The sequence below is a fragment of the Petaurus breviceps genome, unplaced genomic scaffold, assembly GCF_028583685.1.
Source record: "Petaurus breviceps papuanus isolate PSGF00001 unplaced genomic scaffold, PetGlider_PUasm1.0 181, whole genome shotgun sequence".
Lineage (NCBI taxonomy): Eukaryota > Metazoa > Chordata > Mammalia > Diprotodontia > Petauridae > Petaurus > Petaurus breviceps.
In genome coordinates, this window is record NW_027185784.1 from 1,821,256 (window position 1) to 1,836,669 (window position 15,414).

Below are 15,414 nucleotides of genomic sequence, written 5' to 3' on the forward strand. Positions count from 1 at the left end.
ACAACTATGGAAGTATTTTATATAATTTACATTGTAACTTTTAGCACAAGAATACAAAATGCCAATTGCAGTATTTTTTTTAATCATCTTGATAAACTAACAATTGAAGAGTTACTACTGTCCTTTCTTTTTTTTCCCCTAGGGCATTTTACAACCAAAGATACCTCTAAAGTTTAAAGGAAGCTTTTGCGTGGTTGTAATATAAATGTTGATATTTGTATCTGCATACTCTATGACTATTAATAAAAAGAAAACTTCTCTGATGAAGCCATGAGTTGTGATAGATTAGTAGAAACCCGAAACAATGCAGAAAACAATGGTCTGGAATTCTGGAGACCAGTTTTCTTGTGCCATCTCTGCCACTAAGTCATATTCTGACTTTGAGTAAGTCACTAAAACAAGGAAGCTGGATTAGACTTTTTAAGGCCCTTCATAGCTCTGATTCTATGGGATAATATTTGCAGGGATGAAAAGGAAACTTGTCTGAGATGCTAAGGTTCCTTTTAATTCTGAAATTCTATGCACATGGAAAAGATGTTGGGCTAACAGCAAAAAGCAAATTTTAACCATTATAATATTTCTTCTGGTATTTCAAAGGCAACTTTATATCGGATTTTTAAAATTACATACCTATTTTTTTTTTCTTTCTCAGGTATGGTGACATGGTACCAAAGACCATTGCTGGAAAGATCTTTGGTTCTATCTGCTCCCTGAGTGGTGTCTTAGTCATTGCCCTACCTGTTCCTGTGATTGTCTCCAACTTCAGTCGAATCTATCACCAAAATCAAAGAGCTGATAAACGGAGGGCACAAAAGGTATGCAGACACAGGTTCCCCTTCATGCATATATGAAGTGATTAAGAGTTGTGTCATATGGTTCTCGTTTGAAGGAGCTACAACAGTTTAACCTGGAAAAGAACATGTAGGGAGGGCACAATCATAGCCCTAAAATTTCAGAAGGGCTGTCACATGAAAGATGGAATCAATCCATCAATAAATAGGCATTTATTAATCACCTGCTATTTACCCTAGCACTGTGGTGGGCATGTAAAAATTAAAAAAAGAAACATTTCCTCCTCTCAAGTAACCTACATCAAAGAGAAAGCAGGAATAATTACATACAGAATACAAGATAAACTATAAGACATTCTGCTTAACTCAAGGGAGAAGAAATAGGATTAATGGATAGAAGTCACAAGGAGGCAAAATGCACTTAGGTATAAATAATAATTTCCTAAAAATTATAAATGTACCCCAAAATGGAAAAGATTGCTTGTTTTATAAGGTAGTGAATTCCCACAACTAGAGATATTAAAAGAGTAGATGACCACATATCAAGGAAGTTGTATTCTGATTCACGATCAGACAGTCAGCTGGATTGGATCAATTACAAGTTTCCTTCTTACTCCAGGGTTCTGTTATTAATATCTCCAGCTTTGTGCAAAGGTCTTAAACATACTTTATTCCTGATTTAATGTTCTAAATGTGCCATGTAGCAAATTCAAAAAACAGCTCTTGGTCATGTTCCACCATGTTGCATAAAAATGAAAAGGCTAGTGATTAGCTTTGCAACTGCAAAAAGGCAATCTCCTTGTCAAGGTCTGCCTTGGTTGCTGAATGCAGATCCTTCTTAGCTCCTGTCAACAATGGATAATTCCTGTTTGCTTTATAGCATTATTACTTGAAGTAACCCATTTTCCCCTCTTTGAACAATGTTAATAGCCTACAGGAAGGTATGGAAAGATTCCCAAGACATTGTGCCATGACTGATGCAGAGAAGAGAAAGGATACAGCTTAGAGAATCATATTTTGTATAAAGATAACAATCCTTATATATCATTTGAAAACTACACAAGGCAATAACCAAAAAGTTAACTCTACTTATGGGATAAGAATAAGATGAAACACAATTTAATTCTCTCCTGCCCCTGAATTAATGGGCTACTTCTGGAAATCTGGCATTGCTGAAGTAGTCTGGGAGAGGAAGTATGAAAGATCCACTAAAAAAAACTGTGCCAATCTTCTGGCCTGTCAGAAAGGCAATAAACAGAAATGTTATCATCACCCTAAAGTTATTGATTCAACATCAGTTTATATCATTTTTTTTCACTTTTCATGGTTTATAAATGAAATATTAAATTATCGCCCATGCTCCTTCCTTTTAAGGTTGTAAGACCTATATTTCTCTTCTCCTCACCCTGTCCTGGTATTCCTAAGACATTCTAAGCTCATTTGTAGGAACAAGCAGGGAACTAAAGGTAAACACATAGGGTATTTTGTAAAACAGAAGATGAAGTGCAATAAATATATCTCAGTGGAAAACCCCTATAGAAAACATTAAAACATATTTGTAATGTAATTATTCCCTTTTAATCATTAAAAAATTTCTTTTTAATGATTAAAAGGGAAATAATTTCTCTATGGTTCCTAGCCTTTATAGACAGTGAGCAGGGCTGCTCATTGCATTTAACATGCAGTATCAAGGTAATTATCTTCTTTGTAATGGGGTCACAGAGCATAAAAAAAATGTGTGAGCATCAGATCCTTTATAAAGAAATATACGTCAATTTACATATAAAAACAGAACCATACCTAGCAATTTTGGCAACCAGAGGAATTTTCTCAAAAAGTCACCAGGTTAAATAGCATGACGTGTGCTATGGTGGAAGGAGCACTGGCTATTGAGTCATGGGACCTGGGCCCCAATCTCACCTCCGAAGCTTCCCATTCATGTGACCTTGTTACCAACGCCCTGGGCCTCACCCGTAAAATTCGGGGATGAGACTAGATTACCTCCAAGGCTCCTTCCAGCTCTAAATCTATGATTCTGTGATCTTATCAGCCTGTCAATAACCTCAAATGAGTTTTTGTTAAGAAAAATTCAATGGAAAAAAGTGAAGAGAGACCCTGGGACACAAGCCTCTCTTAGTGAAAAGAAGACAGAAACCCTGGGACATTGTTCTCCATGAGCAAAGACCCTTAGACATCATAAAGGCATTGCTAGGGAGGCCATTCCTGGAGTGTTGGGGGGATAAGGATAAGGTGAGAATGAGGACGATGTTTCCTCTAGGAAAAGAAGTGCACCATCTGATAAATTTGTATTATGATGAATTGTTATTTGAATTATTCTTACTAACAAGGTGATATACTCAGTTATCTAGTTATCTAAGCTCATTATCTAGTTGCCAAAAGAGTGAAAATACTATCAATATATTCTAAATTTTAGTACCCTGGGGCAAATCCCCCGGTTTTTTGCTCTTATATCTCTGCAGCAAGATGGGTTGTTATTTTCCTATCACAGTAGTCACCTTGGAAAAACCCTCCTTATTACAGTAATGTTTCCATTATTCAAATCATTTTGTAGTCAGCTAAAACATATTCAGAGCCAAAGCCAGTGAATGAAATGAGGCTGACTAATGTGAATAATATCATTTGGGGTCAAAAACAGATGTAACTACAAAATAAGAAGACAGATTCTCTTGTGTGGTTCAACAGATTTGACAGTAATATTAAAGATGAGTTCCAAAGCTGTTTTGATCAATGGAGTAAGTTTAAAGCTTTCCAAAGAGACTTCTTTAATGAATGGAATGCCTTTATCCATTAAATATGTATTACTATTATTAAGATATCTAAGCTTTATTAGATTTGTTCAAAGAACATCCTTCATACTTCATCAATACTGTTTCTCATTGACAAATGAGGATGAGGAGAGGGGTCATTGCTCAGCTCTAAAAAAGAATTCTCCTTCAAGCTGATGATGAATCACATTATACAAGCCTCAATTCTTGATAAATACTCAAGACTGTGCAAATAACAAAGTTTTCCATGTGATTAAACATAGTCCATAGTCCAACTAAGCTGAATGTATAAAATTTGCTCTTTGCTTAAAGGTGCAAAAAACCTACAAAAATTATAAGTGGACTTAGCCCCCACCTACCCATTTTTCTTGGTTTTAGAAATTCTTCCTTAAATATAAATAAAAGCTGCCTAGTTGGATTCTATAAGGAAAGAAAATACTAAGAACCTGGATCTGTTTTTCAACTGGGACTATCCTTAAAATAATCTCCTCTTCTCTAAACTCTATTATCTGCAACAAATGGAAATCAATACAGAAAAGCAAGAAACATTAGCTCTTTCATTGTTAAATACACAGGACTATTTTCAATGTCCTTTTTGTTTAAAAAAAATTAGAGTATGCAAAAATAAATCAATCAAATGTCCTAGAAAACAACTACATTGAAAAAGATCTGTTCCTTACATATAGAAAAGAAGACTGGTAAATTTAAAATATCTGTCAGGTTCTGTGTTTCAACACAACAGACTCTTAATGCAATGAATTTTGCATATCATGACTGCTGGAGAAATTTAATAAATGTAATAAAACCTAATGCAATATAACTAGTAAATACTCTGTGACCAATAACCTGAATATGATAGTTGAGGAGAAGAACAATAGAGAGAGAATAGGATGTTACCAAGGGACTTGGTTGATTTCTTTTCAGCAAAGACCCTTAAGTCTAAATAGCCATCATTATAGGCTACATCTACATTACACCTTCACACCAAAGGTGTTAGTCCTCCCTAAACATCCCATATACCCTTTTCAGGGCTGTTTATCCACCTTTGGTGTCCACCTGTCACCCAACTCTCACCTGTAGCTGCAAGAAGCTGTAGCACACACAGCAGCCACCCCCTGGTAAAAACATCTTGGCAGATGAGCTAAATGAGGTTGAAGATAACTGACAGGCCTCAAACCTGTCAGTGAGTTGGTGGATGTCTACCCCAAGTATATGAAGACTTCCCCTCGGTGGATGAGAATGATTTATTCCAACGGCCATGAAGACATTGAAGCAGCCACTGTGGAGTACTTAGAGCCTGGTCAGACTTTGAAGATATCAAGGTCATTCACTGCATCCTGGGCCATCACCAACCATCTTGCCTTTCATCCTGCCACTAGACTCTGATGACTCTGGAAGAGAGAATGAGGCTAAGGACTTTGTACAACTCTGCCTCACTTAAATACAATTCACATGCAAGTCAAGACCTCACCCATCACCCACTCTTTTACCCCACCATCATGATGGCATTGCTTCTTTTTGAAAACAAAAGATGAACAATGTGATGCCAAAATAACTCATGAATGCAGGAAGACAGTCCAATTCAATAAACATTTACTATGTACCTACTATGTGTCAGGCACTGTGCTAAGTGTTCAGCACCTGGTGGATTCAGGGGGAAAAAATCAGAGCTAGTAATTTTAGGGAGGTTGTGGGATCTGATGGAAAAAGGAATCAATTTTGATAGCAGAAGATCTGGGTTTGAGTCCCAGTTGTGATACTGACACCATCTATCACCTCGGAAAGTCACTTAATCTCTTTGGTCTCAATATTTTCATTTGCAAAATCAAGAGGGTTTACATTAGTAATTTAGAATATAGGTTTACTTCCAGTAAGTAAAATTGAGAAGTTGAAATTCTTGATATCTTCACAATTCCTTTATCAATGGCCTATTTCCTCCCTCTAAAATTGCCTACCCTTGGCTACTAAATTCCCAGTAGGGTGTTAGCTGACAGATTGTTAGTTGTTAAGGGCTTAGACAAGACCCTCATCAGGGTATTTATTTGCATTTTGGTAGACTTAAGAATTGAGGTAATTGAATTTCACAATCTTTTATTAAGAACTGTATAGTGACATATAATGGCAGAAATAGAGATAACAGAGATAGAAAGATAGAAATGATAAAGAAAGCACAGTCCACATTCTCAAAGAATTTAGGATAAAATGGAGGAGGCAGATAGTGCACAAGTATCTATCACATGAGGAGAATGTCACAAGAGCACAAAAGTGGTTAAGACAAAGCTCACGAGGAATTTGAGAACAAGATATGTCACTTTCACAGAGAGTGGTTGAGAAAGGTGATGAAGGAAAGAATCTTGAAGAACACCAACAATCGAGGAGCAAAAGATTAATGAGGAGTCAGAAAAGGAAGAAAGAGAAATCACGGTCAGAAAAGTCATAGGAATACCACAGTAGCCTATGGTCATAGAAGCCAAGGCAGAAAAGAAGGCATCAACAGTTTCAAATGATGCACAGGCCAGGAAGGAAGAGGCCGAGGGTCTTGAGTCTTCCATAAAGAAAATCATTAATAACCTTGGGGTCAGGGGGAGGAGGAAGAGGAAAGAGAAATAGATTCAGCAGAAGAATAGGAACAAAAGTCACATTGCAAAGAGTTGAGTAATGAGTAGGCAATGAAGAAGCAGAGAAACAAAAGACTTTCAGAAATCAAAACAATAAAACTCTAGATGTCTGATGACAGGAGGAAGGACTGATATTTTACGTTAGGCAACCTGCTCCATGCTGACTGAAATCATACCACATATAAAACCACTTGGTTTCTCTAAAAATTAGCAAAACCATCCTACAGAAACAGCCTAATATTGAAAGACTTCTGGGAGGTCTTCTAAGACAATATTTCTATGGAATCTTGAGCCTTCGGAGTAGAGGACCTTATCCTGAGATCTATGAAATTGCCTTAAAATATTATGGTAACAATATTTCATTATAATTAGTTTCCTTTGTAATTCTACGTATTTTATTGTTTACACTTAAAAATATAATTCTGAGAATTCACTGGACTACCAAAAAGGTCCAAAACACAAAGATAACTGAAAAAACCCTTCCTACTCTAGAGATTTTCTAAGAACTTATTCTAAACATTTCTAGATGGTGAGAGTCATATCAAATACAAATCCAGAAGATACTCACCAAATATTTCCCTTTCATTCTAATTTCATAGTCTAAAGACTATGAGGTTTACACAACTTTCCAACACAATCTTTCAGTCTGAAGTTTATAGTCAAACTCCAAAGATTTAAGACTTGTAAACTGTTGGTGTTCTATTCACAATGTTTTCATTCTACTAGAGGTGAGCCTTTACTATGGGACAACTGATCAGTTCTTTTTTTCCATCTGTCTTTTGCCATTCATTAGTGAATCAAACATTGCCCAAGGCAAAGTTCTCAGATTGCTGACATGGAAGGAAAGTGTAACAAGTTTTTATTGTGTTTTTTTTTTAATAGCCCATTAATGATTATTTGAAAAGTGGAAAATGAAAAATATCTGTGGCTAATCTTCTTTTACATAATCTTTTCAAGGTTTGGTACTATAAACAATTATTAATATTAGTGGTCACTCATGACCTATGACTACTAGCTGTTGCTGAAACTTGCCTCTCTCACCCCCTGATGACCCAGCTTCCCTGGCCATGAATTCTCCTGAGCTCACTCGTCCAGTTTTGGTAGGGGAGGGGTTGGAAGCTCTTTGCTTCCTGTTGCCACTTTCAGGTTCTCTCCTCCCTCCTTCACTCAGTAACATCTCTTACTTTGAGATTTGTTTATGTTATTCATATTTACAATCCACTTAAAATACTAGTAGTTATCTACAGACCCCTAGATCATTCCCCTGTCTTCCTTGATGAGTTTGGAACCTACCTTATAATTTTTCTTTCGTCTTCAAATCCTGCCCTAAATACTAGAGAATTACATAGTGACTCTCCCTCAAACATATTCACCACTTATTTACCATACCTACTAACTTCCCATGAACCTCAACTATATACAAATATGAACTTACACTTGATCTTGCCATCACCCACAAATGTACCACCTCTATGTTCAAGAATTCTGAAATCCCCTTAACTAACCATAATCTATTGGTTTATCACCTCTGTCTTTCTTTCCTAGCAAAACCCTGCTTTTCATCCTCACCATGATTTCCACTTCCTCAGCTCCTCAATTCTCTCTCAGGTCATCTCCTCTGACCTAACCACTCTCTCCTCTTTTCCCTATCTCAACCCATTGGTGAACCAGTTCAACCCTAGAGTCCTCCTCTCTTGAATCCCTAGACCCTTATAATATCACCAGTTGTGCCCAGACTACCCTTAACCTTGGACTCCCACTACTCATTACTTTTGCTTTTACACACGTGCTGCTGAATGAAGATGGAGAAAACCATGCCACCATTCTAACTGGCTCCACTACAAATTTATATTACACAACCTCAACTGGGCCCTCACTGCTGCTAGGCAATCTTACTATATACATCCTTTACCAACTTACTATCCTGCTCTCCACAGGAACTCTTTCAAACCTTTCCATCTCTCCTCAATCAGCTGAGAACCTAACCTCATATTTTAGAGAAAAACTTAAAAGCCATTCACCCTAGCTGCTTCTTCTCCTCTCTCCCTTATCTCTTATGATTCAGATGTCTCTACTATAATCTCTTCCTTTACCCCTACCTCATATGATGAAGTGGGCTTACTCCTTGTTCAAGTGATCCCATTCTCTCCCATCATCTCCAATATATTGTCCTGTCTGTTATCCCTAATCATTCACTGACTTTCATTTTTTTTCCTGTCTACCTGCTCATTTCCTACTGTCTACAAATATGCATATGTCTCCCACATCCTAAAAAGACCTTCACTTGATTGTTCTATCCCTCCTATCATCCTATATCTCTTCTGTTGTTTGTAGCTAAAACCTTTAAAAAGACTATCTATAACAGGTGCCTCCACTTTATTTCCTCTCTCTTTAACCCCTTACAATCTGGCTTCCAACCTATCATTCCACTGAAACTGCTTTCTCATTAGTATCTAATGATACTAATGAATCTTAGCTGCCAAATCCAATGACCTTTTTCTCAATTCTCATTCTCCTTGTCTTCTTAGCAGCTTTTAACACAGCTTTCCTCCTTGATATGTTCTTCTTTCTAGGTTTTCAGGAAACAACCCTCTCCTAGTTCTTCTCCTACTTATCATATTATTTTTCCTCAAGGCACTTTTTTCCTGGCTCCTCATCTGTATCATACCCTCTAACTGGAGGTGTCCCTCAGGGTTCTGTCCTGGGCCCTCTTCTCTTCTCCCTCTATACAACTTTGATCGGTGATCTCATTAGTTCCCATGGATTTATCTACCATCTCTATGCTGATGATTCTCAAATCTACCTATCCTGCCAAACTCTGCTGACCTCCAACCTCACATCTCCAACTGCCTTTCAAACATCTTGAACTGGATGTCCAATAGATATCTTAAACTCAGCATGTCCAAAGCAAAACTAATTTTATTTCTTCCTAAACCCTCTCTCCTTCCTACCTTCCCTATAATATTAGTGGGCAACACCATCCTCTAAGTCTGTCTTAGAAGTCATCCTCGATTCCCCACTCTCACTCCCACCCCAATATCCAATCAGTTGCCAAGGCCTTTCAATTTCACCTTTGCAATATTTCTCAAATACACCTCCTTTTCTGACACTATCACCACTCTAGTACTGGCCCTCATCACCTCATGCCTGGACTAGCCAGCCAGCTTGTCTGCCTCTCTCAATTGTCTCTCTACTCTAAGCCATCCTCCAATCAGTTACTAAAGTGATTTTCCTAAAGTACAAGTCTGATCATGTCACCCTCCTACTCAGTAAATTCCCATGGCTCCCTATTGCCTCCAGTATCAAATATAAAATCCTCTCTTTGGCATTCAAAGCCCTTTATAACCTAGGTCCCTCTTACCTTTCCAGTCTTCTTACACATTATTCACCAAAATATATTATTTGATCCAGTAACACTGGCCACCTGGCAGTTCCACAAACAAGATACTTCATTACTCACCACTGGGCATTTTCTCTGGCTGTTCGACATGCTTGGAACACTGTCCCTCCTTCACCCCACCTGCTGACCTCCCTGGTTTCCTTTAAGTACCAACTAAAACCTTATCTTTTACTGGAAACCTTCCCTAACTTCTATTAATTCTATTTCCTCCCCACTATTATTTCCTATTTATTGTGTATATGACTTGCTCTGTGCATGTGTGTGTTTGCACATTGTCTCCCCCTTTAAATTGTAAATTCCTTGAAAGCAGAGACCTTTTTTGCCTCTTTTTGTATACCCCAGCTCTTACCACAATGCTGGGAATATAGTAGTCACTTAATAAATGTTTATTGGTTAGTTGAAGAAAGATTTGTTCCTCTTTAGACATACTAAAATATTTTAGAAACTTCCAAGGACAGCCTGTCATAAAATTGTTAGACAAGACAGACAGAGAGAGAGAGAGAGAGAGAGAGAGAGAGAGAGAGAGAGAGAGAGAGAGAGAGAGAATTATTCTGTGGCCTTTGGTACCTTCCTTCCTCTTCCTTCTGGTTCCCATTTTGATACTTCCAAATTTTCCCCAGAACCTAGTACATTTATGCTACTCCTTATTCCCAAGAGCCCTCCACACTATTTTACCAACCTATACTCTCAGCTTTGACCACTGTTGTCTAGACCCGTCTCTCCATTATGTTTTTTATTCATTCTTATCATTTATATAACATCCTATAGAGAATTCAACAGGGTGGGGAAAAGATGTGTTAAATTAATTAATACACAGCTAGTAGTTGGCATTGTTTAATATGTTACTACAGTGATATTTTTTAAACATTACTTAACCCAAAGCAATGGCTTTCTAATGGTAGAGTTTAAAGAGTCAGCAATGGAAGAGATTTAGGTTTAAAATTCTTCCTGGCATTTCTCCAATAACACCAGAGTATTTTCCTACTCTGCTTACTTATAACCCTGTCCCTGGACACTTTTATTGTTCAATGGCAATGAAAACATATTGGGACTTAGGCAATAAAATGGTCCAGTAATCTCCCACATTCCTCATTTAGTAGGGTGAAATACACTTGAGGGAATTACTCTTTCAGAAGCACTTGCCTTCTCAATAGCTCCTTGATTGAATTACCTCAGATAATTTCAACCTTCTCTCCATTCAACTACAGTGTTAGAACATTCAGAACTAACCCCTTCCTCTCGAAAATTTTAAAGAGAACTGTTACACCTCTCTGTCACCATCCACAAAAGATGACCTGGAGGTCAAGACCAGAACCAACCCTAATCATGTCCTTTGCATACTATGCTCATGGGCCCCCCTTCTAGATACAAACTATTACTTTCTTTAGAGCTAACATAGATTCCCTGGTATGAACAGTGCTTTGTAGGCTAACCAACTAGCAGGTTCCCTGCATCCTACCTGTTCCTTCTTGTCCATGTCCTACGCAGAACAGGAGGGATGTTAATGGAGATCTGATATAGATATCCAGGAGATGGCTTCATGTCACAAAAAAAAACATTTTCCACACATAATAATGGAAACTGAATTTATGAGGAGGTGAGATGCCAATAATTGGTCAGTCAATAGACATTTATTAGGCACAGTGCTAAGATGCCAGAGGAAAACATTGATTTCCCCTCAATGAACATTTACTACTTGTCCTACTGTGTGTGAAGCATTGTGCCAGGAGCCAGGGATGCATGGATTTTAAAATGCTACCGTGCCTACTCTTGGGGAGCCTACATTCAACTGGGGCAAACAGATTGATTTTCAATATCAGTTATTGTTCACGAACCACTTTTCCCACTTCTGTCACCTGGGTTTATAATCTTGGAGTTGTCCTTGAATCTTCTTTCTCCCTCACCCCTTCTATTCAGCCAGGTGTTGAGTCTTCTCCATTCTAGCTCCAGGTTCCTGAATCTTTCTCCTCTTCACTCCCAGGACCATTACACCTCTTCAAAGGCCTCATGAACTCTCACTTATGCTACTTCAGTAACTCCTTGGGTGTCTATGTTTTTGGTCTTTTTCTTGGCAAGGCAAGGCAAAAGGTACATACATACATACATACATACATATATATACATATACATATATACATTATGTTATATATATATAACACCTATTATGTTCTAAGCAATGGGGATAGAAAGGCAAAAAGAGACCCTGCCCTCAAGGAGCTTACCATCTCCTGGGGGGAAAGGAAGGAAGAGCCACAACATGCAAATAACTGTACAAATAAGTTATATACAGGCTACCTTGGAGATAATCTCAAAGGAAGGCAATAACATTACAGAGGACTAGGGGTGGAATTTTATCTGAACCTTGAAGGAAGCCCAGGAAACCAAGAGGCAAAGGTGAGGAGAGACTGCTTTCCAGATATGGAGGACAGTTGCTAGTGAAAGATTTTAGAGTCAGGAGACAGAGCGTCTTATGAGAAAAATAGAAAATAGGACTAGCCTTTATAGTATATGGAGGAAATAACATTTTAAGAAGATTGTAAAGGCAGTAAGAGGCCAGGTTATAAAGGACTTCAAAAGACAGAGGATTTTATATTTTATAGTAGAGGCAACAGGGAAACACTGGATGTTATTGAATAGGAGGTTGACACAGTCAGACCTATGGTTTTCAGCAAGATCACATTAATAGCAGAGTGAAGGATGGACTGGAGTGAGGAGAGACTTGAGGCAGAAAGGCCAACAAGCTGGTCATTGTTAATAGTCTAGGTGTGAAGTGATAAGGGCCTAGAGCAAGTCATTTTACCCTGTTTGCCTCAGTTTTCTCATCTATCAAATGAGCTGCAGAAAGAAATGGCAAACCACTCTAGTATCTTTGCCAAGAAAACCCCAAATAGAGTCAGAGTCAGACACGAATGAAATGACTCAACAACAATATGTGGTGGTGGAGTCCAAGGAGAGAACAGGTAGTAGACAAGAGATTTTGTGAAGGTACATTTGACAAGACTTGGTGGGTTGTGAGTGTGAGTGACTGGGAGGATGGTGGTGCCCCCAGCAGTAATAGGAAAGTCTCCCTAAGACATTTTCTTGTTCAGAACCCTTTAGTGCTTCCCAATTGCCTCCGGGATAAAAACCAAAAACTTTATTTTGCAATTTTCAGGCTTCCACAATCTAATTTCAATCAATATCTCCAATGATATTCATATTAATAATATTTATAATTGAATATAGCACTTAAGGAGGCAGCCAGGTGATACAGTGGATAGAGAGCCAGGCCTGGAGTCAGGAAGACCTGAATTCAAATCTGATCTCAGACACTTATTAACTATGTGACCCTGGGCAAGTCACTAACCATGTTTACCTCAGTTCCTCATCTGTAAAATGAGCTGGAGAAGGAAATGGCAAACCACTCCAGTATCTCTGCCAAGAAAACCCCGAATGGGGTCACAAAGAGTCAGACAGGACTGAAACAACTCAACATTAATAGTAGTAATTTAATAAAGAACTTTAAAGTTTGCAAAGCTTTTGGCCTACATTATCTCATTTGAATCTCACAGTAACTATATATACTAAAATTAGTATCCCCATTTTACAGATAGGAAACAGATTCATAGAGGTTATACCTTGCTCATGGTTTATACTGCTAATAGGTATATGAAGTAGGATTTGAACCCAGGCGTTTCTGACTCTGTGTTCAGTCTTTAACCTGTACAACGTCTCTCTTATTTCCCTTCATGCAGTCTACCATCTAGTTCCCAAAAGGGCAGTTCCCTCAGCTCAGCATTCCCTCTTCTGCCCTAGTAACTTTGCATAGCCATTGTACACTTTGTGGTTCAGAGCACCTTTGTCTCTCCCAAGGCTCTGGTTTGTTGCCTCCTAGAGGAGGAAGCCTCACCTAGTCCTCACAAGTATTAGTGTTTTCCCTCTCCTCTGATTACCTTGTATTTCCTTATCTTTGGATATGATATATTCTCCCAGTAAAATCTCATCTCCTCGAAGGCAGAGATTCTTTCATTTTTGTACACTTCTGTGTCCTATCCTCAGCAGCTGGCACAATGCCCTTTACATTTGGCAAGGACTTATGAGGCATTTCCATCCGGCAATTTCATCAGTGTGGTAATTCCTAGAGTAGAACTTATTTTCACTACTGCAGATCAGCAACTCCTCTCAAACTCAGAGTCTTAGACAGTTGCTTTCAGCAGTTAAAGGTGAAATTGCCCATGTTCACAGCAGTAGGGCTTGAAACCTGTTCTCTCTGATTTCAAGGTAAAACCTTTCTCTTACCTATATATCATTGGGGAAATGTTCTAGCCTCTCAGATCTCAGTTTCCTCATCTATAAAATTAGATAGCTGAAAAAGTGATCTCTAAAAATTTTTTCAAGCTTTAAATATACAAGCCGATCCACTACATATGCAACTACTTGCCTTGCACATAGTAGACACTTCAGAAATAGTTAAGTTTGAACATGAACCAGTGGTTGATTTTCTTTTAATCTTCACAATCCATGCTACCAAAATTAGATGCTTAAGTAGGACTGGGATTTAGTGAATTTCTTTAGTATTTTTGTGAAATAATTTCCTTCAGTTACAAGTTAGACCAAAAGGCACAAGTTTTTGCATGTAAAAGGTAGCTAGCCTTCATTAGCCATAAGGTAAGGTGTTCTCGAAAGCCTATTAAAACCTATTACCTAATACAGTACTATAGTCATATGTGGAGGAACAAGGGGGGAGTTATGGGTTTAAATTAGTGTAGTTAATTTTTTTTAAAAAAATATTATTCAGAGCTAGTTTAAATGGCTATTCTCTTATAAAAACAACTGGTACTTTTTCCTTTTGTGTCTTTAACTAGTCCTATGATAGTGATTACTTTCAAATGCATGGATGTATCTTTGTGATTAATATATTTAATTTTCCTGTATTGGGCAGTATTTCGGGTTAAGGTATTTGCCTCATTAATATAGGGCAACATTGTTTCCCAGTATTGCTACTAAGTGCTAAGAGAGTAAAAGAGAAAAAGAGACAGAAAAACAAATACAGACACAGAGTGTCAAAGAAAGAGAAAACCAAAGAATTTTAAAAGTAACCACAACATAGATTAATATAATTTCTATGGTGGCTGCAGAAAGTAATGGTACCTAGTGTGAACAGATTAACTTTAGGAATGAATTTCCAGTCCTAGTCTGTCTCTCTACCAATTAAATGTATATATAAGTAGAATATAAGCTTCTAGAGGTCATCCACTATTTTGGTTTTCACTTTGAATATCCCTAACCTACTATAGTGCCTGGAACAAAGCAGGTATTTAATTAATTAATACTATTTTTTTCTCTTTCCACCTGGGTCTCCCTATCTTTCTTTCTTTCTTTTTTTTTTTAAAGCAATTGGGGTTAAGTAACTTGCTCAAGGTTACATGGCCAGTTATTTCTAGGTGTGGTGCTGAGTATCTGAGCCCGGATTTGATCCAGGTCATCCCGACACTGGAGCCGGTGCTCTTACTCACTATGCTACCTGGCTGCCCCATCCCTATCTTTCTTTACTAGAAGTATAACAACTATGTAGAGAACTGTTCCTTACTGATATTCATGGGAATTGTGACCTGTTCTGTTTCCAGCCTGGGCTGGTTAACCTTTTCTTAGCACCACCCCCACCTCGTTAACCTTTTCTTAGCACCTCCCCACCACTCCTGGGGGCTTGCTGGATTTAGCATGGATCTCCATCCACCATCTATGGACCTTCACATGGCCAGGAGCAGGGATTGCAGGTGTGAGCTACCAAAACTGGATTTGCTCACTCATTCTTTAGTAGTTTATTTCAAAACACTAGC

General features: G+C 38.0%; 1 protein-coding gene across 1 annotated transcript in view; it reads left to right on the forward strand.

The window, feature by feature from the left end:
• Positions 1–657: 657 nt before the first annotated feature.
• The window catches only part of LOC138160531 (A-type voltage-gated potassium channel KCND2-like), a 29,366-nt gene continuing 14,609 nt past the window's right edge, over positions 658–15,414 (forward strand). The window contains exon 1 of the mRNA XM_069087080.1: positions 658–815. Within this exon, the coding sequence (XP_068943181.1) occupies positions 663–815 (153 nt within the window). The 5' untranslated portion in view covers positions 658–662. The remainder of the gene's footprint in view (positions 816–15,414) is intronic.